Here is a 27,500-nt window from a genome sequence, read left to right as displayed (position 1 = left end):
TTTATCCTATCCTAGGTATTCCTTAAAGAGGTGGGGTTTTAGGTGTCTCCGGAAGGTGGTGATTGACCCCCTACAGTATCTACAGTATCTACAGTATCTACAGTATCTATAGTATCTACAGTATCTATAGTATCTATAGTATCTACAGTATCTATAGTATCTACAGCCCCTACAGTATCTATAGTATCTACAGCCCCTACAGTATCTATAGTATCTATAGTATCTATAGTATCTACAGCCCCCTACAGCATCTACAGCCCCCTACAAGTATCTACAGTATCTATAGTATCTACAGTATCTATAGTATCTACAGCCCCTACAGTATCTATAGTATCTATAGTATCTACAGTATCTATAGTATCTATAGTATCTATAGTATCTATAGTATCTACAGTATCTATAGTATCTACAGTATCTACAGCCCCCTACAGTATCTACAGCCCCCTACAGCCCCCTACAGCATCTACAGCCCCCTACAGCATCTAAAGCCCCCTACAGTATCTACAGCCCCCTACAGTATCTACAGCCCCCTACAGTATCTACAGCCCCCTACAGCATCTACAGTATCTACAGCCCCCTACAGCATCTACAGTCCCCTACAGCATCTACAGTATCTCAGTATCTACAGTCCCCTACAGCATCTACAGTATCTACAGTATCTACAGTATCTATAGTATCTATAGTATCTACAGTATCTACAGTATCTACAGCCCCCTACAGTATCTACAGCCCCCTACAGCATCTACAGCCCCCTACAGTATCTACAGCCCCCTACTGTATCTACAGGCCCCTACAGTATCTACAGTCCCCTACAGCATCTACAGTATCTCAGTATCTACAGTATCTATAGTATCTATAGTATCTACAGTATCTACAGTATCTATAGTATCTATAGTATCTATAGTATCTACAGTATCTATAGTATCTATAGTATCTACAGTATCTACAGGCCCCTACAGTATCTACAGTATCTATAGTATCTATAGTATCTATAGTATCTACAGTATCTATAGTATCTACAGTATCTATAGTATCTATAGTATCTATAGTATCTATAGTATCTACAGTATCTACAGTATCTACAGCCCCCTACAGTATCTACAGTATCTATAGTATCTATAGTATCTACAGTATCTATAGTATCTACAGTATCTATAGTATCTATAGTATCTACAGTATCTACAGTATCTATAGTATCTATAGTATCTATAGTATCTACAGTATCTATAGTATCTACAGTATCTATAGTATCTACAGTATCTATAGTATCTACAGTATCTATAGTATCTACAGCCCCCTACAGTATCTACAGTATCTATAGTATCTATAGTATCTATAGTATCTATAGTATCTACAGTATCTCAGTATCTACAGTATCTATAGTATCTATAGTATCTATAGTATCTACAGTATCTATAGTATCTATAGTATCTATAGTATCTACAGTATCTATAGTATCTACAGTATCTATAGTATCTATAGTATCTACAGTATCTATAGTATCTATAGTATCTACAGTATCTACAGGCCCTTATAGTATCTTTAGTATCTATAGTATCTACAGTATCTATAGTATCTACAGTATCTATAGTATCTATAGTATCTATAGTATCTACAGTATCTATAGTATCTACAGTATCTATAGTATCTACAGTATCTATAGTATATATAGTATCTACAGTATCTATAGTATCTATAGTATCTACAGTATCTATAGTATCTACAGTATCTATAGTATCTACAGTATCTATAGTATCTACAGCATCTATAGTATCTACAGTATCTCAGTATCTATAGTATCTATAGTATCTATAGTATCTACAGTATCTACAGTATCTACAGCCCCCTACAGCATCCACAGCCCTCTACAGTATCTACAGCCCAATACAGTATCTACTGCCCCCTACAGTATCTACAGCCCCCTACAGTATCTACAGCCCCCTACAGCATCTACAGCCCCCTACAGTATCTACAGCCCCCTACAGTATCTACAGCCCCCTACAGTATCTACAGCCCCCTACAGCATCTACAGCCCCCTACAGTATCTACAGCCCCCTACAGTATCTACAGCCCCCTACAGCATCTACAGCCCCCTACAGTATCTACAGCCCCCTACAGTATCTACAGCCCCCTACAGCATCTACAGCCCCTACAAGTATCTACAGTATCTATAGTATCTACAGTATCTATAGTATCTACAGCCCCTACAGTATCTATAGTATATATAGTATCTATAGTATCTACAGCCCCCTACAGTATCTACTGCCCCCTACAGCATCTACAGCCCCCTACAAGTATCTACAGTATCTATAGTATCTACAGTATCTATAGTATCTACAGCCCCTACAGTATCTATAGTATCTATAGTATCTACAGTATCTATAGTATCTATAGTATCTATAGTATCTATAGTATCTACAGTATCTACAGTATCTACAGCCCCCTACAGTATCTACAGCCCCCTACAGCCCCCTACAGTATCTACAGCCCCCTACAGCATCTACAGCCCCCTACAGTATCTACAGCCCCCTACAGTATCTACAGTATCTACAGTATCTACAGCCCCCTACAGCATCTACAGCCCCCTACAGTATCTACAGCCCCCTACAGTATCTACAGTATCTACAGTATCTACAGCCCCCTACAGTATCTACAGCCCCCTACTGTATCTACAGGCCCCTACAGTATCTACAGTCCCCTACAGCATCTACAGTATCTCAGTATCTACAGTATCTATAGTATCTATAGTATCTACAGTATCTACAGTATCTATAGTATCTATAGTATCTATAGTATCTACAGTATCTATAGTATCTATAGTATCTACAGTATCTACAGGCCCCTACAGTATCTACAGTATCTATAGTATCTATAGTATCTACAGTATCTATAGTATCTATAGTATCTACAGTATCTACAGGCCCCTACAGTATCTATAGTATCTATAGTATCTACAGTATCTATAGTATCTACAGTATCTATAGTATCTACAGTATCTATAGTATCTATAGTATCTACAGTATCTATAGTATCTATAGTATCTATAGTATCTATAGTATTTATCTATAGTATCTATAGTATCTATAGTATCTCAGTATCTATAGTATCTATAGTATCTATAGTATCTATAGTATCTACAGTATCTACAGTATCTATAGTATCTATAGTATCTACAGTATCTATAGTATCTATAGTATCTATAGTATCTATAGTATCTACAGTATCTATAGTATATATAGTATCTACAGTATCTATAGTATCTATAGTATCTACAGTATCTATAGTATCTACAGTATCTATAGTATCTACAGTATCTACAGTATCTATAGTATCTATAGTATCTATAGTATTTATCTATAGTATCTATAGTATCTATAGTATCTCAGTATCTACAGTATCTATAGTATCTATAGTATCTCAGTATCTATAGTATCTATAGTATCTACAGTATCTATAGTATCTATAGTATCTACAGTATCTATAGTATGTACAGTATCTATAGTATCTCAGTATCTATAGTATCTACAGTATCTATAGTATCTACAGTATCTATAGTATCTACAGTATCTATAGTATCTATAGTATCTACAGTATCTACAGTATCTGCAGTATCTATAGTATCTACAGTATCTACAGTATCTATAGTATCTACAGTATCTATAGTATCTACAGTATCTATAGTATCTATAGTATCTACAGTATCTATAGTATCTATAGTATCTACAGTATCTATAGTATCTATAGTATCTACAGTATCTACAGTATCTATAGTATCTACAGTATCTATAGTATCTATAGTATCTACAGTATCTATAGTATCTATAGTATCTACAGTATCTATAGTATCTATAGTATCTACAGTATCTATAGTATCTATAGTATCTACAGTATCTATAGTATCTATAGTATCTACAGTATCTATAGTATCTACATTATCCCAGTATCGTCATCCTCCTCCCCTTCACAACTGCAGATGCTAACAAATTCATGAATTGTTTGGTTGATTGGTTCATTTGTTGATTGATCACTCACTCTTGCCCCTGTTGTGGGTGTTGCAATAGTTGATGCAGCATCTGGCTCTGTTGCAGGTCCTGGCAACTCCCACTGGAGGTGGGACCAATGGGGTACTGCGAGATCATTGGCTCAGGCTTTAGGTACATGTCCCGGTGCATGTTTGGATAGACATGGCCGTGCGGGGGGAGCGGCGGCGAGGTCATGTGACACATGTTCTCTGGTGTCATGGTCTTCAGCATGTGAGTGTCTGGAAGACAGGGAGAGAGACAGGGAGAAAGACAGGGAGAAAGACAGGGAGAAAGACAGGGAGGAAGACAGGGAGGACAATAGGAAGACAGGAAGGAAGACAGGGAGAGAGACAGGGAGGAAGACAGGGAGGAAGATAGGAAGGACAATAGGAAGACAGGAAGGAAGACAGGGAGAAAGACATTTTTATGTAGTTTTATCAAGTTCTGACTGTTCTGATCATCATACTGTATCATCTGATGGACAAAGCGAGAATAGGTATTTAGAAAAAAAATTTGCCAATATTTTCATAAGTATTCAGGTCCTTTGCTATGGGACTCGAACTCGAACTTGAGCTTAGGTTTCGTTTGATCATCCTTGAGATGTTTTTAAATTCAATTGATTGGACATGATTTGGAAAGACGCACACCTGTCTATATAAGTTCCCACAGCTGACAGTGCATGTCAGAGCAAAAACCAATCTATGAGGTCGTAGGAATTGTCCGTAGAGCTCCGAGACAGGATTGTGTCGAGGCACAGATCTGGGGAAGGGTACCAAAACATTTCTACAGCATTGAAGGTCCCCAAATACACAGTGGCCTCCATCATTCTTAAATGGAAGAAGTTTGGAACCACCAAGACTCTTCCTAGAGCTGGATGCCCGGCCAAACTGAGCAATCGGAGGGGAAGGGCCTTGGTCAGGGAGGTGACCAAGAACCTGATGGTTCCTCTATGGAGATGGGAGAATCTTCCAGAAGGTCAACCATCTCTGCAGCACTCCACCAATCCGGCTTTTATGGTAGAGTGGCCAGACGGAAGCCACTCCTCAGTACAATGCTCATGACAGCCCGCTTGGAATTTTCCAAAAGGCACCTAAAGACTCTCAGACCATGAGAAACAAGATTTGATTCCTTGACCTGAATGCCTAGTGTCACATCCAGAAGAAACCTGGCACCATCCCTACGGTGAAGCATGGTGGTGGCAGCATCATGCTGTGGGATGTTTTTGAGCAGCAGGGACTGGGAGACTAGTCAGGATCGAGGCAATGATGAACGGAGCAAAGTACAGAGAGATCATTGAAGAAAACCTGCTCCAGAGTGCTCAAGACCTCAGACTGGGGCGAAGGTTCACCTTCTAACAGGACAACGACCCTAAGCACACAGCCAAGACACTGCAGGAGTGGCTTCTGGACAAGTCTCTGAATGTCCTTGAGTGGATTGAACTTGAACCCGATCGAACATCTCTGGAGAGACCTGAAAATAGCTGTGCAGCGACGCTCCCCATCCAACCTGACAAAGCTTGAGAGGATCTGCAGAGAAGAAAGGGAGAATCTCCCCAAATACAGGTGTGCCAAGATTGTAGCGTCATACTTAAGAAGACTTGAGGCTGTAATCGCTGCCAAAGGTGCTTCAACAAATTACTGAGTAAAGAGTCTGAATACTTATGTAAATGTGATATTTCCATTTTTTCTTTTTAATCAATTAGCAAAAATTCAGAAAACCTGTGCTTTGCTTTGTCGTTATAGGGATTTGTGTTTAGATTGATGAGGAAAAAAATACAATGTATTCAATTTACGAATAAGGCTGTGACGTAACAAAATGTGGAAAAAGTCAAGGGGTCTGAATACTCTCCAAAGGCACTGTCCAAAAAAATGTATGTATATATACAATAGAAGTTCCCAGTCCTGGTTATCACTTAGTCTGATAACTTGACCCAAATACACTGAAGACTGTCACGACTTCCGCCGAAGTCGGTCCCTCTCCTTGTTCGGGCCGGCGTTCGGCGGTCGACGTCACCGGTCTTCTAGCCATCGATGATCCATCTTTCATTTTCCATTTGTTTTGTCTTTATTTTCTACACACCTGGTTTTCATTATCCCATTACATGTACATGTATTTAACCCTCTGTTTCCTCCATGTTTGTTGTGATTATTTCTATGTTCAGTTTGTTCATGATGGCTGGTTTTTCGACGGGTGCTATTGGTCAAGTGTATTTGTTACCTTGTGCCTTAATTCTTTGAGTAAAGTACGTTGCTCACTCATTTTGCTCTCCTGCGCCTGACTTCATGCACCAGCTACACTCACCTTCTGACAGGATATCAAACCAGGGATCCTGGTTATCACTTAGTCTGATAACTTGACCCAGATACACTGAAGACAGACACAGGATCAAACCAGCGTTCTTTGTCCAGTGTATTTGGTGTTTTTGAATGCTACTATTGATAATCTGTGGCCAGGTTCCATTACAATCTTTTACCAGGAAAACCCTCAGATGACACAGTATTGTAATAGCTGTGAGTGTGACCCTCCCCTCCATTAAGATACCGTTGGTTTTTTGGAGCGTTCAGAAAGTATTCATACCCTTTGACTTATTCCACAAGTTGTTTTACAGCCTGAATTCAAAATGGATTTAAAAAACAAAAATCCTCACCTATATACCACATAATGACCCCTGATGTTAGAATCACCTTTGACAGCGATTACAGCTGTGAGTCTTTTTGGATAAGTCTCTATGAGCTTTGCACACCTGGATTGTACAATATTTGCACAATATTCTTGAAAACATTATTCAAGCTCTGTCAAGTTGGTTGTTGATCATTGCTAGAAAACTATTTGCTAGTCTTTGCCATAGATTTTCAAGACATAGTATAAGCCATAGTAGCGAAGTAATTACAATTTAGCAAATTAACACTGGATTGATAGATGTGCAGATGATGATGTGCAAGTAGAAATACTGGTGTGCAAAAGAGCAGAAAAGTACATTTAAAACAATATGGGGATGAGGTAGGTAGATTGGCGGGGCTATTTACAGATGGGCTGTGTACAGCTGTAGAGATCGGTAAGCTGCTCTGACAGCTGATGCTTAAAGTTAGAGAGGGAGATATAAGTCTCCAACTTCAGTGATTTTTGCAATTCGTTCCAGTCATAGGCAGCAGAGAACTGGAAGGAAAGGCGGCCAAAGGAGGAATTGGCTTTGGGGATGATCAGTGAAATATACCTGCTGGAGCGCGTGCTACGGGTGGGTGTTGCTATGGTGACCAGTGAGCTGAGATAAGGCGGAGCTTTACCTAGCAAAGACTTATAGATGACCTGGAGCCAGTGGGTTTGGCGACGAATATGTAGCGATGACCAGCTAACGAGAGCGTACAGGTTGCAGTGGTTGGTGGTTTATGGGGCTTTGGTGACAAAACGGATGGCACTGTGATAGACTGCATCCAGTTGGCTGAGTAGAGTGTTGGAGGCTATTTTGTAAATGACATCGCCGAAGTCAAGGATCGGTAGGATAGTCAGTTTTACGAGGGTATGTTTGGCAGCATGAGTGAAGGAGGCTTTGTTGCGAAATAGGAAGCCAATTCTAGATTTAATTTTGGATTGGAGATGTGTAATATGAGTCTGGAAGGAGAGTTTGCAGTCTAACCAGACACCTAGGTATTTGTAGTTGTCCACACATTCTAAGCCATGATTTTTTTACCAATAGGTGACCTTCTTTGTGAGGCATTGGAAAATCTCCTTGGTCTTTGTGGTTGAATCTGTGTTTTCACTGCTCGATTAAGGGCCTTTACAGATAATTGTATGTGTGGGGTACAGAGATGAGGTAGTCATTCAATAATCTGGTTAACACTATTAGTGCACACAGAGAGTCCATGCAACTTATGTGACTTTTTACTCCTGAACTTATTTAGGGTTGCCACAACAAAGGAGTTAAATAGTTATTGACTCAAGACATTTCAGCTTTTACTTTTTTATTAAGTTGTAAACATTTCTAAAAACACAAATCAAAATCTAAATGTAATAAATTCAGGCTGTAACACAACAAACTGTGGACAAAGTTAAAAGGGTGTGAATACATTCTGAACGGTGTATATCCAATACAGAAATACAGTGCTATCATATTTAAATCTGTCTCATCTAGTGTGTAATCAGGCCAGGTTCCCTCCACCTTAGGCTAATGGTACTTTCCATTGTTCTTTCCTGGAGCTCTGCCAATCAGATAAGACCTTCCACACCTTTTCACCGATGGGAAAGACCAACACGGGTGTGTGTGAGGGGCAGGACGTAAGAACATTGTGTTGACACACGTAGACTGCTTGTGTTGCCTACTACAACTTGCGTTGGATTGGAGAAAGATACATATCATTTCAGTGAGAAATATACTGTAGGTAATATATATAAATATACTGTAGGTAATATATATAAATATACTGTAGGTAATATATATAAATATACTGTAGGTAATATATATAAATATACTGTAGGTAATATATATAAATATACTGTAGGTAATCCAGCTATTAGGTGAACATTTCAGAGTTCCTTCAGGTATTTAACATAGCAGCCCACATGCAAAAATACTACAGTTTACAATAGGGTACTATAGTACTTAATATAGAATTCTGTAGTAAACTGTAGTATACAATAGAATACTATACTCCACACTGTAGTGTCCCTCGATTGTGTAGTATTTACTATAGAATTTTGTAGTAAACTTGTCGTGTACTATAGAATACTATAGTCCACTCTGTAGTGTCCCTCGATCGTGTAGTATTTACTATAGAATTTTGTAGTAAACTTGTCGTGTACTATAGAATACTATACTCCACACTGTATTGTCCCTCGATCGTGTAGTATTTACTATAGAATTTTGTAGTAAACTTGTCGTGTACTATAGAATACTATACTCCACACTGTATTGTCCCTCGATCGTGTAGTATTTACTATAGAATTTTGTAGTAAACTTGTCGTGTACTATAGAATACTATACTCCACACTGTATTGTCCCTCGATCGTGTAGTATTTACTATAGAATTTCATTGTAGAATACTACAGTAATGTCAGCAAAAACAGTACAGTTTAACTATAGTAATACTACAGTATTTAAACTTATTAACCAACTGTTGTTCTACCATTAAAACGAGCAGAAACAAAATGATCTATTGATCTGAACAGAGCTGGAGTAAAGAGGAGAGCCGGATGGATGGATGTCTCAGCCTGAAACACACTGTTGCCTAACGCCCTCAATCACACCCGATAGCGTCATTTGCATTTTTTTGTACACCAGAAGTAGATTCATTTTCTTATAGAACTCTGCGATAGCTCTGCAGAATAACGTTGCTGAGGCAGTGGCAATGCGAACGTAATGCGTCAAACTGTACGCTGTAGACGGGACAGACGGGCGGCTCGACAGAAACGGTAGCAGAAGGTGAATGGTGAACTGTTGTTGCACACATACCATTTTGCGCAAAAAGATGCTATCAGTCATCAAGGCATAAGGATACTGCACACCAAGGTTGTGCAAACCACTGTAGTGCCTTAGAAGTTTTACAGCTGCACCATCCGACGCCGAGCAGTTTTTCATACCAGGCGGTGATGTAACCGGTCAGGATGCTCTCGATGGTGCAGCTGTAAAACTTTTAAGTCTCATGGAGGGGAAAGGGCTTCTTGAGGCTGTATTTGGGGAGTTTCTCCCATTCTTTCTCTGCAGATCCTCTCAAGCTCAGGTTGGATGGGGAGCGTCGCCCTGCACAGCTTTTTTCAGTTTTCTCCAGAGATATCCGATCAGGTTCAAGGCTCTGACTGGGCCACTCAAGGACATTCAGAGACTTGTCCAGAATCCACTCCTGCATTTTCTTGGTTGTGTGCTTAGGGTCCTGAGCACTCTGGAGCAGGTTTTCATCAAGGATCTCTCTGTACTTTGCTCCGTTCATCTTTCCCTGCCGCTGAAAAACATCCCAACAGCATGATGCTGCCCCCCCCATGCTTCACCGTAGGAAAGGTGGCAGGTTTCTTCCAGACGTGATGCTTGGCATTCAGGCCAAAAAGTTCAATCTTGGTATCATCAGACCAGAGAATCTTGTTTCTGAGAGTCTTTAGGTGCCTTTTGGCAAACTCCAAGCTGGCTGTCATATGCCTTTTACAGAGGAGTGGCTTCCGTGTGGCCACTACCACAAAGACATGATTGGTGATTCCATCTCCACAGAGATCTCTGGAGCTCTGTCAAAATGACCATCAGGTTCTTGGTCACCTCCCTGACCAAGGCCCTTCTCCCCAAATTGCTCAGTTTGGCCGGGCAGCCAGCTCTAGGAAGAGTCTTGGTGGTTCCAAAAGTCTTCAATTTAAGAATAATGGAGGCCACTCTGTTCTTGGGGACCTTCAATGCTGCAGACATTTTTTGGTACCCTTCCCCAGATCTGTGCCTTGACACAATCCTGTCTCGACGCTCTACGGATAATTCCTTCGACCTCATAGCTTGGTTTTTGCTCTGACATGCACTGTCAACTGTGGGACCTTACATAGACAGGTGTGTGCATTTCCAAATTATGTCCACTGAGCTGACACATCACAGTCCTTTACCACTGAGCTGACACATCACAGTCCTTTACCACTGAGCTGACACATCACAGTCCTTTACCACTGAGCTGACACATCACAGTCCTTTACCACTGAGCTGACACATCACAGTCCTTTACCACTGAGCTGACACATCACAGTCCTTTACCACTGAGCTGACACATCACAGTCCTTTACCACTGAGCTGACACATCACAGTCTTTTACCACTGAGCTGACACATCATAGTCCTTTACCACTGAGCTGACACATCACAGTCCTTTGCCACTGAGCTGACACATCATAGTCCTTTACCACTGAGCTGACACATCACAGCCCTTTACCACTGAGCTGACACATCATAGTACTTTACATTTACATTACATTTAAGTCATTTAGCAGACGCTCTTATCCAGAGCGACTTACAAATTGGTGCATTCACCTTATGATATCCAGTGGAACAACCACTTTACAATAGTGCATCTAACTCTTTTAAGGGGGGGGGGGGGGGGTTAGAAGGATTACTTTATCCTATCCTAGGTATTCCTTAAAGAGGTGGGGTTTCAGGTGTCTCCGGAAGGTGGTGATTGACTCCGCTGACCTGGCGTCGTGAGGGAGTTTGTTCCACCATTGGGGTGCCAGAGCAGCGAACAGTTTTGACTGGGCTGAGCAGGAACTGTACTTCCTCAGAGGTAGGGAGGCGAGCAGGCCAGAGGTGGATGAACGCAGTGCCCTTGTTTGGGTGTAGGGCCTGATCAGAGCCTGAAGGTACGGAGGTGCCGTTCCCCTCACAGCTCCGTAGGCAAGCACCATGGTCTTGTAGCGGATGCGAGCTTCAACTGGAAGCCAGTGGAGAGAGCGGAGGAGCGGGGTGACGTGAGAGAACTTGGGAAAGTTGAACACCAGACGGGCTGCAGCGTTCTGGATGAGTTGTAGGGGTTTAATGGCACAGGCAGGGAGCCCAGCCAACAGCGAGTTGCAGTAATCCAGACGGGAGATGACAAGTGCCTGGATTAGGACCTGCGCCGCTTCCTGTGTGAGGCAGGGTCGTACTCTGCGAATGTTGTAGAGCATGAACCTACAGGAACGGGTCACCGCCTTGATGTTAGTTGAGAACGACAGGGTGTTGTCCAGGATCACGCCAAGGTTCTTAGCACTCTGGGAGGAGGACACAATGGAGTTGTCAACCGTGATGGCGAGATCATGGAACGGGCAGTCCTTCCCCGGGAGGAAGAGCAACTCCGTCTTGCCGAGGTTCAGCTTGAGGTGGTGATCCGTCATCCACACTGATATGTCTGCCAGACATGCAGAGATGCGATTCACCACCTGGTTATCAGAGGGGGGAAAGGAGAAGATTAATTGTGTGTCGTCTGCATAGCAATGATAGGAGAGACCATGTGAGGATATGACAGAGCCAAGTGACTTGGTGTATAGCGAGAATAGGAGAGGGCCTAGAACAGAGCCCTGGGGGACACCAGTGGTGAGAGCACGTGGTGCGGAGACAGATTCTCGCCACGCCACCTGGTAGGAGCGACCTGTCAGGTAGGACGCAATCCAAGCGTGGGCCGCGCCGGAGATGCCCAGCTCGGAGAGGGTGGAGAGGAGGATCTGATGGTTCACAGTATCAAAGGCAGCCGATAGGTCTAGAAGGATGAGAGCAGAGGAGAGAGAGTTAGCTTTAGCAGTGCGGAGCGCCTCCGTGACACAGAGAAGAGCAGTCTCAGTTGAATGACTAGTCTTGAAACCTGACTGATTTGGATCAAGAAGGTCATTCTGAGAGAGATAGCAGGAGAGCTGGCCAAGGACGGCACGTTCAAGAGTTTTGGAGAGAAAAGAAAGAAGGGATACTGGTCTGTAGTTGTTGACATCGGAGGGATCGAGTGTAGGTTTCTTCAGAAGGGGTGCAACTCTCGCTCTCTTGAAGACGGAAGGGACGTAGCCAGCGGTCAAGGATGAGTTGATGAGCGAGGTGAGGTAAGGGAGAAGGTCTCCGGAAATGGTCTGGAGAAGAGAGGAGGGGATAGGGTCAAGCGGGCAGGTTGTTGGGCGGCCGGCCGTCACAAGACGCGAGATTTCATCTGGAGAGAGAGGGGAGAAAGAGGTCAAAGCACAGGGTAGGGCAGTGTGAGCAGAACCAGCGGTGTCGTTTGACTTAGCAAACGAGGATCGGATGTCGTCGACCTTTTTTTCAAAATGGTTGACGAAGTCATCAGCAGAGAGGGAGGAGGGGGGAGGAGGGGGAGGAGGATTCAGGAGGGAGGAGAAGGTGGCAAAGAGCTTCCTAGGGTTAGAGGCAGATGCTTGGAATTTAGAGTGGTAGAAATTGGCTTTAGCAGCAGAGACAGAAGAGGAGAATGTAGAGAGGAGGGAGTGAAAGGATGCCAGGTCCGCAGGGAGGCGAGTTTTCCTCCATTTCCGCTCGGCTGCCCGGAGCCCTGTTCTGTGAGCTCGCAATGAGTCGTCGAGCCACGGAGCAGGAGGGGAGGACCGAGCCGGCCTGGAGGATAGGGGACATAGAGAGTCAAAGGATGCAGAAAGGGAGGAGAGAAGGGTTGAGGAGGCAGAATCAGGAGATAGGTTGGAGAAGGTTTGAGCAGAGGGAAGAGATGATAGGATGGAAGAGGAGAGAGTAGCGGGGGAGAGAGAGCGAAGGTTGGGACGGCGCGATACCATCCGAGTAGGGGCAGTGTGGGAAGTGTTGGATGAGAGAGAGAGGGAAAAGGATACAAGGTAGTGGTCGGAGACTTGGAGGGGAGTTGCAATGAGATTAGTGGAAGAACAGCATCTAGTAAAGATGAGGTCAAGCGTATTGCCTGCCTTGTGAGTAGGGGGGGAAGGTGAGAGGGTGAGGTCAAAAGAGGAGAGGAGTGGAAAGAAGGTGGCAGAGAGGAATGAGTCAAAGGTAGACGTGGGGAGGTTAAAGTCACCCAGAACTGTGAGAGGTGAGCCATCCTCAGGAAAGGAACTTATCAGGGCGTCAAGCTCATTGATGAACTCTCCAAGGGAACCTGGAGGGCGATAAATGATAAGGATGTTAAGCTTGAAAGGGCTGGTAACTGTGACAGCATGGAATTCAAAGGAGGCGATAGACAGATGGGTCAGGGGAGAAAGAGAGAATGTCCACTTGGGAGAGATGAGGATCCCAGTGCCACCACCCCGCTGACCAGAAGCTCTCGGGGTGTGCGAGAACACGTGGGCAGACGAGGAGAGAGCAGTAGGAGTAGCAGTGTTATCAGTGGTAATCCATGTTTCCGTCAGTGCCAAGAAGTCGAGGGACTGGAGGGAAGCATAGGCTGAGATGAACTCTGCCTTGTTGGCCGCAGATCGGCAGTTCCAGAGGCTGCCTGAGACCTGGAACTCCACGTGGGTCGTGCGCGCTGGGACCACCAGGTTAGAGTAGCAGCGGCCACGCGGTGTGAAGCGTTTGTATGGTCTGTGCAGAGAGGAGAGAACAGGGATAGACAGACACATAGTTGACAGGCTACAGAAGAGGCTACGCTAATGCAAAGGAGATTGGAATGACAAGTGGACTACACGTCTCGAATGTTCAGAAAGTTAAGCTTACGTTGCAAAAAATCTTATTGACTAAAATGATATAGTACTGCTGGCTGGTGAAATAGGCTAGCTAGCAGTGGCTGCGTTGTTGACTTTGTTTGAAAGTGTAGCTGGCTAGGTAACCTCTAACTGGCTAGGTAACCTCGACAATTACTCTAGACTACACAATTATCTTGGATACAAAGACGGCTATGTAGCCAGCTAAGATCAAACAAATCAAACTGTTGTACTGTAAAGGACTGTGATGTGTCACAGTCATTTACCACTGAGCTGACACATCACAGTCCCTTACCACTGAGCTGACACATCACAGTCCTTTACCACTGAGTTGACACATCACAGTCCTTTAACACTGAGCTGACACATCACAGTCCTTTACCACTGAGCTGACACATCACAGTCCTTTACCACTGAGCTGACACATCACAGTCCTTTACCACTGAGCTGACACATCACAGTCCTTTAACACTGAGCTGACACATCACAGTCATTTACCACTGAGCTGACACATCACAGTCCCTTACCACTGAGCTGACACATCACAGTCCTTTACCACTGAGCTGACACATCACAGTCCTTTATCACTGAGCTGACACATCACAGTCCTTTATCACTGAGCTGACTGACACATCACAGTCCTTTAACACTGAGCTGACACATCACAGTCATTTACCACTGAGCTGACACAACACAGTCCTTTAACACTGAGCTGACACATCACAGTCCTTTACCACTGAGCTGACACATCACAGTCCTTTAACACTGAGCTGACTGACACATCATAGTCCTTTACCACTGAGCTGACACATCACAGTCCTTTACCACTGAGCTGACACATCATAGTCCTTTACCACTGAGCTGACACATCACAGTCCTTTACCACTGAGCTGACACATCACAGTCATTTACCACTAAGCTGACACATCACAGTCCTTTACCACTGAGCTGACACATCACAGTCCTTTACCACTGAGCTGACACATCACAGTCCTTTACCATTGAGCTGACACATCACAGTCCTTTACCACTGAGCTGACACATCACAGTCCTTTACCACTGAGCTGACACATCACAGTCCTTTACCACTGAGCTGACACATCACAGTCCTTTACCACTGAGCTGACACATCACAGTCCTTTATCACTGAGCTGACACATCACAGTCCTTTATCACTGAGCTGACTGACACATCACAGTCCTTTACCACTGAGCTGACACATCACAGTCCTTTACCACTGAGCTGACACATCATAGTCCTTTACCACTGAGCTGACACATCACAGTCCTTTAACACTGAGCTGACTGACACATCATAGTCCTTTACCACTGAGCTGACACATCACAGTCCTTTACCACTGAGCTGACACATCATAGTCCTTTACCACTGAGCTGACACATCACAGTCCTTTACCACTGAGCTGACACATCACAGTCATTTACCACTAAGCTGACACATCACAGTCCTTTACCACTGAGCTGACACATCACAGTCCTTTACCACTGAGCTGACACATCACAGTCCTTTACCATTGAGCTGACACATCACAGTCCTTTACCACTGAGCTGACACATCACAGTCCTTTACCACTGAGCTGACACATCACAGTCCTTTACCACTGAGCTGACACATCACAGTCCTTTACCACTGAGCTGACACATCATAGTCCTTTACCACTGAGCTGACACATCATAGTCCTTTACCACTGAGCTGACACATCACAGTCCTTTACCACTGAGCTGACACATCATAGTCCTTTACCACTGAGCTGACACATCACAGTCCTTTACCACTGAGCTGACACATCACAGTCCTTTACCACTGAGCTGACACATCATAGTCCTTTACCACTGAGCTGACACATCACAGTCCTTTACCACTGAGCTGACACATCATAGTCCTTTACCACTGAGCTGACACATCACAGTCCTTTACCACTGAGCTGACACATCACAGTCCTTTACCACTGAGCTGACACATCACAGTCCTTTACCACTGAGCTGACACATCACAGTCCTTTACCACTGAGCTGACACATCACAGTCCTTTACCACTGAGCTGACTGACACATCACAGTCCTTTACCACTGAGCTGACACATCACAGTCCTTTACCACTGAGCTGACTGACACATCATAGTCCTTTACCACTGAGCTGACACATCACAGTCCTTTACCACTGAGCTGACACATCACAGTCCTTTACCATTGAGCTGGACACATCATAGTCCTTTACCACTGAGCTGACACATCACAGTCCTTTACCACTGAGCTGACACATCACAGTCCTTTACCATTGAGCTGACACATCATAGTCCTTTACCACTGAGCTGACACATCACAGTCCTTTACCACTGAGCTGACACATCACAGTCCTTTACCATTGAGCTGGACACATCACAGTCCTTTACCACTGAGCTGACACATCACAGTCCTTTACCACTGAGCTGACACATCATAGTCCTTTATCACTGAGCTGACACATCACAGTCCTTTACCACTGAGCTGACACATCACAGTCCTTTACCACTGAGCTGGACACATCACAGTCCTTTACCACTGAGCTGACACATCACAGTCCTTTAACACTGAGCTGACACATCACAGTCATTTACCACTGAGCTGACACATCACAGTCCCTTACCACTGAGCTGACACATCACAGTCCTTTACCACTGAGCTGACACATCATAGTCCTTTACCACTGAGCTGACACATCACAGTCATTTACCACTGAGCTGACACATCACAGTCCTTTACCATTGAGCTGACACATCACAGTCCTTTACCACTGAGCTGACACATCATAGTCCTTCACCACTGAGCTGACTGACACATCACAGTCCTTTACCACTGAGCTGACACATCACAGTCCTTTACCACTGAGCTGACACATCACAGTCCTTTGCCACTGAGCTGACACATCACAGTCCTTTACCACTGAGCTGACACATCACAGTCCTTTACCATTGAGCTGACTGACACATCATAGTCCTTTACCACTGAGCTGACACATCACACTCCTTTACCACTGAGCTGACACATCCACTTCCTCTATTTCTGCCTACTTATCCTCCTCATTGTCCTCAACCATTTCTTGAATACCCAATCCCCCTTCCCTGACTAACTCACTGACTGAGTCTAGTGTCTTTTCTTATCTCTCTATCTCATCTTTCACTCTCTCTCCATATCTACTCCGCTCTAACTCCCAACCAAACACTGTATCCTTTAGTCCATCAACACCATATCCTTTAGTCCATCAACCCCAACACCATATCCTTTAGTCCATCAACCCCAGCACCATATCCTTTAGTCCATCAACCCCAACACCATATCCTTTAGTCCATCAACCCCAACACCGTATCCTTTAGTCCATCAACCCCAACACCGTATCCTTTAGTCCATCAACCCCAACACCATATCCTTTAGTCCATCAACACCATATCCTTTAGTCCATCAACCCCAACACCATATCCTTTAGTCCATCAACCCCAACACCATATCCTTTAGTCCATCAACCCCAACACCATATCCTTTAGTCCATCAACCCAACACCATATCCTTTAGTCCATCAACACCGTATCCTTTAGTCCATCAACCCCGTATCCTTTAGTCCATCAACACCTACACCATATCCTTTAGTCCATCAACCCCAACACCATATCCTTTAGTCCATCAACCCCAACACCATATCCTTTAGTCCATCAACCCCAACACCGTATTCTTTAGTCCATCAACCCCAACACCATATCCTTTAGTCCATCAACCCCAACACCATATCCATTAGTCCATCAACCCCAACACCATATCCTTTAGTCCATCAACACCATATCCTTTAGTCCATCAACCCCAACACCATATCCTTTAGTTCATCAACCCCAACACCGTATCCTTTAGTCAATCAACCCAACACCGTATCCTTTAGTCCATCAACCCCAACACCATATCCTTTAGTCCATCAACCCCAACACCATATCCTTTAGTCCATCAACCCCAACACCATATCCTTTAGTCCATCAACCCCAACACCATATCCTTTAGTCCATCAACACCATATCCTTTAGTCCATCAACCCCAACACCATATCCTTTACTCCATCAACACCATATCCTTTACTCCATCAACCCCAACACCGTATCCTTTAGTCCATCAACCCCAACACCATATCCTTTAGTCCATCAACCCCAACACCATATCCTTTAGTCCATCAACCCCAACACCGTATCCTTTAGTCCATCAACACCAACCCCATATCCTTTAGTCCATCAACCCCAACACCGTATCCTTTAGTCCATCAACCCCAACACCGTATCCTTTAGTCCATCAACCCCAACACCGTATCCTTTAGTCCATCAACACCAACCCCATATCCTTTAGTCCATCAACCCCAACACCGTATCCTTTAGTCCATCAACCCCAACACCATATCCTTTAGTCCATCAACCCCAACACCATATCCTTTAGTCCATCAACCCCAACACCGTATCCTTTAGTCCATCAACACCATATCCTTTAGTCCATCAACCCCAACACCATATCCTTTAGTCCATCAACCCCAACACCATATCCTTTGGTCCATCAACCCCAACACCATATCCTTTAGTCCATCAACCCCAACACCGTATCCTTTAGTCCATCAACACCATATCCTTTAGTCCATCAACCCCAACCCCATATCCTTTAGTCCATCAACCCCAACACCGTATCCTTTAGTCCATCAACCCCAACACCATATCATTTAGTCCATCAACCCCATATCCTTTAGTCCATCAACCCCAACACCATATCCTTTAGTCCATCAACCCCAACACCATATCCTTTAGTCCATCAACCCCAACACCATATCCTTTAGTCCATCAACCCCAACACCATATCCTTTAGTCCATCAACACCAACACCATATCCTTTAGTCCATCAACACCATATCCTTTAGTCCATCAACCCCAACACCATATCCTTTAGTCCATCAACCCCAACACCATATCCTTTAGTCCATCAACCCCAACACCATATCCTTTAGTCCATCAACACCATATCCTTTAGTCCATCAACCCCAACACCATATCCTTTACTCCATCAACCCCAACACCGTATCCTTTAGTCCATCAACCCCAACACCATATCCTTTAGTCCATCAACCCCAACACCATATCCTTTAGTCCATCAACCCCAACATTGTATCCTTTAGTCCATCAACCCCAACACCATATCCTTTAGTCCATCAACCCCAACACCGTATCCTTTAGTCCATCAACACCAACCCCATATCCTTTAGTCCATCAACCCCAACACCATATCCTTTAGTCCATCAACCCCAACACCGTATCCTTTAGTCCATCAACCCCAACACCATATCCTTTAGTCCATCAACCCCAACACCATATCCTTTAGTCCATCAACCCCAACACCATATCCTTTAGTCCATCAACCCAACACCATATCCTTTAGTCCATCAACCCCAACACCGTATCCTTTAGTCCATCAACACCATATCCTTTAGTCCATCAACCCCAACCCCATATCCTTTAGTCCATCAACACCATATCCTTTAGTCCATCAACCCCAACCCCATATCCTTTAGTCCATCAACCCCAACACCGTATCCTTTAGTCCATCAACCCCAACACCATATCATTTAGTCCATCAACCCCATATCCTTTAGTCCATCAACCCCAACACCATATCCTTTAGTCCATCAACCCCATCACCATATCCTTTAGTCCATCAACCCCAACACCGTATCATTTAGTCCATCAACCCCATATCCTTTAGTCCATCAACCCCAACACCATATCCTTTAGTCCATCAACCCCAACACCATATCCTTTAGTCCATCAACCCCAACACCATATCCTTTAGTCCATCAACACCATATCCTTTAGTCCATCAACACCATATCCTTTAGTCCATCAACCCCAACACCATATCCTTTAGTCCATCAACCCCAGCCTTTCCTTTGTTATTGTATACCTTCAAGTCCTCAATTCACTCTCCTTCAAAACCACAACATAAACTGTTCTTAATTGAGAGAGGCAGGAAGAGGCAGGAGAAAGCCAAGGGCAAAAGAGGGCTCAGACTTACCATTGACCTGCTGAGGGGAGTATGGCTCAGAGCTGGAGTCTGGGGGGGACTCTGGGAGCGTCCTGGAACATTGTAGAGACATGTTGAAAAAGGTTGGTATGAAGACCAATACAGATTTTGAAATGCAGAAACTTGTGCCGTACAACGTGGCATTTCAATCCGAAAGTTATTTGATTTTAGAATATCTCTATCTCTTATATATTTTTGAAAGGCGATAACATACTTAGCCACAGCAAAAAAATCATCTACATTGTGTTGTGCAATAGATTGCATGAGTTCTTTCCATCTGTCTGTTTTCTGTAATATGACTTTCTGTTTCTGATATCTGCCTTCCTCACATCTTCGCTCTCCAGCACTGATTACATAACGGTGCTGGATTTAGGATAAAGGGTGTCTATGGTGTGAATCTAGTTCATCTTGACATAAACTATCCCTGTCATTGTAGACATGAGTCTGGCTCCTGCTCACAGTGCCAGCATCGTTGGTTAAATGCGAGCTACTATGACCTATCACCTCCCTGATCTTCTGGAAGGTTCTCCCATCTCCACAGAGGAACCATCAGGTTCTTGGTCACTTCCCTGACCAAGGCCCTTCTCCCCTGATTGCTCAGTTTGGCCGGGCGTCCAGCTCTAGGAAGAGTCTTGGTGGTTCCAAACCTCTTTAGTTGTAATCTCAGTTTGATTTTACAATTTATTAAAAAGTAGCGGGAAAAGCTGCTTGAGATTATGTCATTACAAACATTTTTCCCTGCTGGGTTGATGCGCAATATACACTAGATGGCATTCGGGAAAGTATTCAGACCCTTTGCCTTTTTCCCACATTTTGTTACGTTATAGCATTATTAAAAAAATTGATTATTGTTTATTGCCCTCACTCATTAATCTACACACAATACCCCAAAATGACAAATATCACATTTACATAAGTATTCAGACCTTTTACTCAGTGCTTTGTTGAAGCACCTTGGGCAGCGATTACGGCCTCGAGTCTTCTTGGGTATGACGCTACAAGGTTGGCACAACGGTACTTGGGGAGTTTCTTACATTCTTTCTCTGCAGATCCTCTCAAGCTCTGTCAGGTTGGATGGGGAGCATCGCTGGACAGCTATTTTCAGGTCTCTCCAGAGATGTATCATCTGGTTCAAGTCAAGCTCCGGGGATCTGGCTTGGCCACTCGAGAACATTTAGAGACTTCTCCTGAAGCCACTCCTGTGTTGTCTTGGCTGTGAGCTTAGGGTCGTTGTCCTGTTGGAAGGTGAACCTTCTCCTCCCAGTCTGAGATCCTGAGCACTCTGGAGCAGGTTTTCATAAAGAATCTCTCTGTACTTTGCTCCGTCATCTTTCCCTCGATCCTGACTAGTCTCCCAGTCCCTGCCGCTGAAAAACATCCCCACAGCATGATGCTGCCACCACCATGCTTCACCGTAGGGATGGTGCCAGGTTTCCTCCAGATGTGGCGCTTGACATTCAAGCCATTGAGTTCAATCTTGGGTTCATCAGACCAGAGAATCTTGTTTCTCATTGTCAGAGTCCTTTGGGTGCCTTTTGGCAAACTCCAAGTGGGCTGTCATGTGCCTTTTACTGAGGAGTGGCTTCCATCTGGCCACTCTACCGTAAAGGCCTGATTGGTGGAGTGCTGCAGAGATGTTTGTCCTTCTGGAAGGTTCTCCCATCTCCACAGAGGAACTCTGGAGTTCTGTTAAGAGTGACCATCAGGTTCTTGGTCACCTCCCTGACCAAGGCCCTTTTCCCCCGATTTCTCAGTTTGGCCGGGCGTCCAGCTCTAGGAAGAGTCTTGGTGGTTGCAAACTTCTTCCATTTAAGAATGATGGAGGCCACTGTGTTCCTGGGGACCTTCAATGCTGCAGACATTTTTGGTTCCCTTCCCCAGATCTGTGCCTTGACACAATCCTGTCTTGACGCTCTACGGACAATTCCTTCGACCTCATGGCTTGGTTTTTGCTGTGACATGCACTGTCAACTGTGGGACCTTAAAATAGGCAGGTGTGTTCTTTTCCAAATCATGTCCAATCAATTGAATTTACCACAGGTGGACTCCAATCAAGTTGTAGAAACATCTCAAGAATGATCAATGGAAACAGGATGCACCTGAGCTCAATTTAGAGTCTCATAGCAAAGGGTCTGAATACTTATGTAAATTAAGAATTTCTGTTTTCGCAAGCATTTCTAAAAACCTGTTTTACCTTTGTCATTATGGGGTATTGTGTGTAGATGAAGGATTTGTGTTTATTGAATACATTCTAGAATAAGGGTGTAAAGTAAAACATTTGGAAAAAGGGAAGGGGTCTGAATAATTTCCGAGTGCAATGTATCTACAAAAGTATGTGGACACCCCTCCAAATTAGTGGATTTGGCTATTTCAGCCACACCCGTTGCTGATAGGTGTATAAAATCGAGCACACAGCCATGCAATCTCCATAGACAAACATTGGCAGTAGAATGGCCCGTACTGAAGAGCTCAGTGACTTTCAATGTGGCACCGTCATAGGATTCCATCTTTCAAACAAGTCAGTTCGCCAAATTTCTGGCCTGCTAGAGCTGCCCCAGTCAACTGTAAGTGTTGTTATTGTGAAGTGGAAACATCTAGGAGCAACAACAGCTCAGCCATGAAGTGGTAGGCCACACAAACTCACAGAACGGCACCGTGAAGTGGTAGGCCACACAAGCTCACAGAACGGGACCGTGAAGTGGTAGGCCACACAAGCTCACAGAACGGCACCGTGAAGTGGTAGGCCACACAAGCTCACAGAACGGGACCGTGAAGTGGTAGGCCACACAAGCTCACAGAACGGCACCGTGAAGTGGTAGGCCACACAAGCTCACAGAACGGGACCGTGAAGTGGTAGGCCACACAAGCTCACAGAACATGACCGTGAAGTGGTAGGCCACACAAGCTCACAGAACGGGACCGTGAAGTGGTAGGCCACACAAGCTCACAGAACGGGACCGTGAAGTGGTAGGCCACACAAGCTCACAGAACGGGACCATGAAGTGGTAGGCCACACAAGCTCTCAGAACGGCACCGTGAAGTGGTAGGCCACACAAGCTCACAGAACGGGACCGTGAAGTGGTAGGCCACACAAGCTCACAGAACGGGATCGCTGAGTGCTGAAGTCTGTCCTCAGTTGCAACTCTCACTACCGAGTTCCAAACTGTCTCTGGAAGCAACGTCAGCACAAGAACTGTTCATCGGGAGCTTCATGAAATGGGTTTCCATGGCTGAGTAGCCACACACAAGCCTCAGATCACCATGCCCCAAGCATCTGCTGGAGTGGTGTAAAGCTCACCGCCATTGGACTTTGGAGAGAAGAATCACGGTTCGCTATCTGGCAGTATGACGGAAGAATCTGGGTTTGCCAGATGCCAGGAGAACGCTACCTGCCCCAGTGCTTAGTGCCAACTGTAATGTTTGGTGGAGGAGGAATAATGGTCTGTGGAAGTTTTTCAAAGTTCCAGTGACGGGAAATCTTAACGCTACAGCATACAATTACATTCTAGATGGTTCTGTGCTTCCAACTTGGTGGAAACATTTTAGGGAAGGCCCTTTCCTGTTTCAGCATGACAATGCCCCCGTGCACAAAGCAAGGTCCATACAGAAAGGGTTTGTTGAGATCGGTGTGGAAGAACTTGACTGGCCTGCACAGAGCCCTGACCTCAACCCCATCGAACACCTTTGGGATGAATTGGAACGCCAACTGTGAGCCAGGCCTAATCGCCTAACATCAGTGCCCGACGTCGCTAATGCTCTTGTTGTTGAATAAAAGCAAGTCCCCGCAGAAATGTTCCAACGTCTAATGGAAAACCTTCCCAGAAGAGTGGAGGCTGTTATAGCAGCAAAGAGGAGACCAACTCTACATTAATGCCCATGAGATGTTCAACTAGCAATGTGTCCACATACTGTAGTAGCATAATCTGTAATCTTGCTCTATAATTCCAATATATCAGTTTCTGTTACCTACCATTTCCCCTCATTCATCTATAGTCCCAGACAGCTCAGCCTCACCCTAACCATCACCATCACCCTCTCCCTTTCCCTCACCCTCACCATCACCCTCTCCCTTTCCCTTTCCCTCACCCTAACCCTCACCATCACCCTCTCCCTTTCCCTTTCCCTTACCCTAACCCTCACCATCACCCACTCCCTTTCCCTCACCCTAACCATCACCCACTCCCTCTCCCTTTCCTTCACCCTAACCCTCACCATCACCCTCTCCCTTTCCCTCACCCTAACCCTCACCATCACCCTCTCCCTTTCCCTTTCCCTCACCCTAACCCTCACCCACTCCCTTTCCCTCACCCTAACCCTCACCATCACCCTCTCCCTTTCCCTCACCCTAACCCTCACCATCACCCACTCCCTTTCCCTCACCCTCACCCTAACCCTCACCATCACCCACTCCCTTTCCCTTTCCCTCACCCTAACCCTAACCATCACCCACTCCCTTTCCCTTTCCCTCACCCTAACCCTCACCATCACCCTCTCCCTTTCCCTTTCCCTCACCCTAACCCTCACCATCACCCTCTCCCTTTCCCTTTCCCTCACCCTAACCCTCACCATCACCCTCTCCCTTTCCCTTTCCCTCACCCTAACCCTCACCATCACCCTCACCATCACCCACTCCCTTTCCCTTTCCCTCACCCTCACCCTAACCCTCACCATCACCCTCTCCCTTTCCCTTTCCCTCACCCTAACCCTCACCATGTCCCTCACCCCCTTCCTCACCCCATCCCGCCAGCTCACCCTGGTGCGTAGTGTCCTCTGTGTTCAGGCTTGATGTGGTTCTGCTGGTGGTGCTGTTGCCCCAGGCAGGGGTAGTTGTTGTGTCTCAGCAGGCCCAGGGGCGGGGGGTAGGGGGTTTGGCAGGGGTGGGTGTGGGGGTTTCCCTGACGGAGGGGGATAGGGGGGCTCACGCCACACTGCAAACCACCCCCAGAAGAGGAAACTCCGGCCTGGGGTGATGAGTAAGAGTTAGGCCCTGGGGCACCGCTGTGGACCTCAGAAAAACAGCTGGGGAAAACACAGAGGAAAATATATATATATTATATATTTACATATTTTACATTTTGATAATTTAGCTGCCGTTCTTATCCAGACTTCTAGTCATTCATCTAAAAGTAGCTAGGTCAGACAACCATGTGATTGTGTTCATTAATTCAATTGGAAATGTCCCTATAGTAGCACGTTGTGAAGTGGTTATTGTGTGTTGAGGTGGGTCGTGTTTATCAGGGCACCAAATTGGAAAACGTTTTTAAAACGTTTTACAACGGAAAACAAAACACGTATGTTTCTTGTTGGACAAATCCCTTTTTTTCAGTACATTTTTTTCCCCCATTTGGTAGCTAATGAACACGACCCTGGTTAGACATAATTGTTGTTTTGGTCACATTGATAAGCTGGTCACAGATCTGTTTGTGCTGTAGCTACCTCCTATGGTTGTTTGGCATGACAATGACAGACAATGACAGACAGGTCTGGTTCATTATGCACCAAAATGATGAAAACTGACTGAAACAGCGAGGGAATACCTGGACCTGTCCAATAAGAAAAACACAATTTACATTTTTCAAATACAAAACGCTTTATACCGTTTTCCAGGAGTCACTCACATGTCAGTGCTGTCGTCTTCCTTACTGATGTAGTCCTCCAGAATACTGGTGTCAATGTTCGCTGGCTCCAAGGAGCTGGTAATATCATGGCCTACACAGAGAGAGAGGAGGAGGGGGGGGGGAGTAGAAAAGAGAGAGGGAGGAGGGGGGGGAGTAGAAGAGAGAGAGAGGAGGAGGGGGGGGAGAGTAGAGAGAGAGGAGGAGGGGGGGGAGGGAGTAGAAAAGAGAGAGAGGAGGAGGAGGGGGGGGGGAGTAGAAGAGAGAGAGAGGAGGGAGGGGGGGGAGTAGAAGAGAGAGAGAGGAGGAGGGGGGGAGAGTAGAAAAGAGAGAGAGGAGGAGGGGGGGAGTAGAAAAGAGAGAGAGGAGGAGGGAGGGAGTAGAAAAGAGAGAGAGGAGGAGGGGGGAGAGTAGAAAAGAGAGAGAGGAGGAGGAGGGGAGAGTAGAAAAGAGAGAGAGCAGGAGGGGAGGGAGAGTAGAAAAGAGAGCGAGGAGGGGGGGAGAGTAGAAGAGAGAGAGAAGAGGAGGGGGGGAGTAGAAAAGAGAGAGAGGAGGAGGGGGGGAGAGTAGAAAAGAGAGAGAGGAGGAGGGGGGGAGTAGAAAAGAGAGAGAGGAGGAGGGGGGAGAGTAGAAAAGAGAGAGAGCAGGAGGGGGGAGGAGAGTAGAAAAGAGAGAGAGGAGGAGGAGGGGGGAGAGTAGAAAAGAGAGAGAGCAGGAGGGGGAGAGTAGAAAAGAGAGAGAGGAGGAGGGGGGAGAGTAGAAAAGAGAGAGAGCAGGAGGGGGGGAGTATAAAAGAGAGAGAGGAGGAGGGGGGAGTAGAAAAGAGAGAGAGGAGGAGGGGGGGAGAGTAGAAAAGAGAGAGAGGAGGAGGGGGGGGGAGAGTAGAAAAGAGGGAGAGGAGGAGGGGGGGAGGATAGAAAAGAGAGAGAGGAGGAGGGGGGGAGAGTAGAAGAGAGAGAGAGGAGGAGGGGGGGAGAGTAGAAAAGAGAGAGAGGAGGAGGGGGGAGAGTAGAAAAGAGAGAGAGGAGGAGGGGGGGGAGTAGAAAAGAGAGAGAGGAGGAGGGGGGGAGTAGAAAAGAGAGAGAGGAGGAGGGGGGGAGTAGAAAAGAGAGAGAGGAGGAGGGGGAGAGTAGAAAAGAGAGAGAGGAGGAGGGGGGAGAGTAGAAAAGAGAGAGAGCAGGAGGGGGGGAGTAGAAATGAGAGAGAGGAGGAGGGGGGAGTATAAAAGAGAGAGAGGGAGGAGGGGGGGAGTAGAAAAGAGAGAGAGGAGGAGGGGGGGAGAGTAGAAAAGAGAGAGAGGAGGAGAGGGGGAGAGTAGAAAAGAGAGAGAGGAGGAGGGGGGGAGAGTAGAAGAGAGAGAGAGGAGGAGGGGGGGAGAGTAGAAAAGAGAGAGAGGAGGAGGGGGGGAGTAGAAAAGAGAGAGAGGAGGAGGGGGGGGAGTAGAAAAGAGAGAGAGGAGGAGGGGGGGAGTAGAAAAGAGAGAGAGGAGGAAGGGGGGAGAGTAGAAAAGAGAGAGAGCAGGAGGGGGGAGAGTAGAAAAGAGAGAGCGGAGGAGGGGGGGAGTAGAAAAGAGAGAGCAGGAGGGGAGGAGTAGAAAAGAGGGAGAGGAGGGGGGAGAGTAGAAAAGAGAGAGAGCAGGCGGGGGGGTAGAAGAGAGAGAGAGGAGGAGGGGGGAGGGAGA

General features: G+C 45.5%; 1 protein-coding gene across 1 annotated transcript in view; it reads right to left on the bottom strand.

Moving 5' to 3' along the window:
- Window positions 1-27,500, bottom strand: part of myrf (myelin regulatory factor) — a 96,990-nt gene that overhangs the window by 65,527 nt on the left and 3,963 nt on the right. Inside the window, exons 2-5 of the mRNA XM_055935034.1 lie at window positions 25,823-25,913; window positions 24,957-25,223; window positions 20,196-20,257; window positions 4,033-4,261 (exon numbers count right to left, since the gene is read on the bottom strand). Of these exons, the coding sequence (XP_055791009.1) occupies window positions 4,033-4,261; window positions 20,196-20,257; window positions 24,957-25,223; window positions 25,823-25,913 (649 nt within the window). The remainder of the gene's footprint in view (window positions 1-4,032; window positions 4,262-20,195; window positions 20,258-24,956; window positions 25,224-25,822; window positions 25,914-27,500) is intronic.

Source organism: Salvelinus fontinalis, chromosome 9, assembly GCF_029448725.1.
Source record: "Salvelinus fontinalis isolate EN_2023a chromosome 9, ASM2944872v1, whole genome shotgun sequence".
NCBI lineage: Eukaryota > Metazoa > Chordata > Actinopteri > Salmoniformes > Salmonidae > Salvelinus > Salvelinus fontinalis.
The sequence above is the reverse complement of the archived record's forward strand: the minus strand, read 5'-3'. Positions and strand labels throughout refer to the sequence as shown.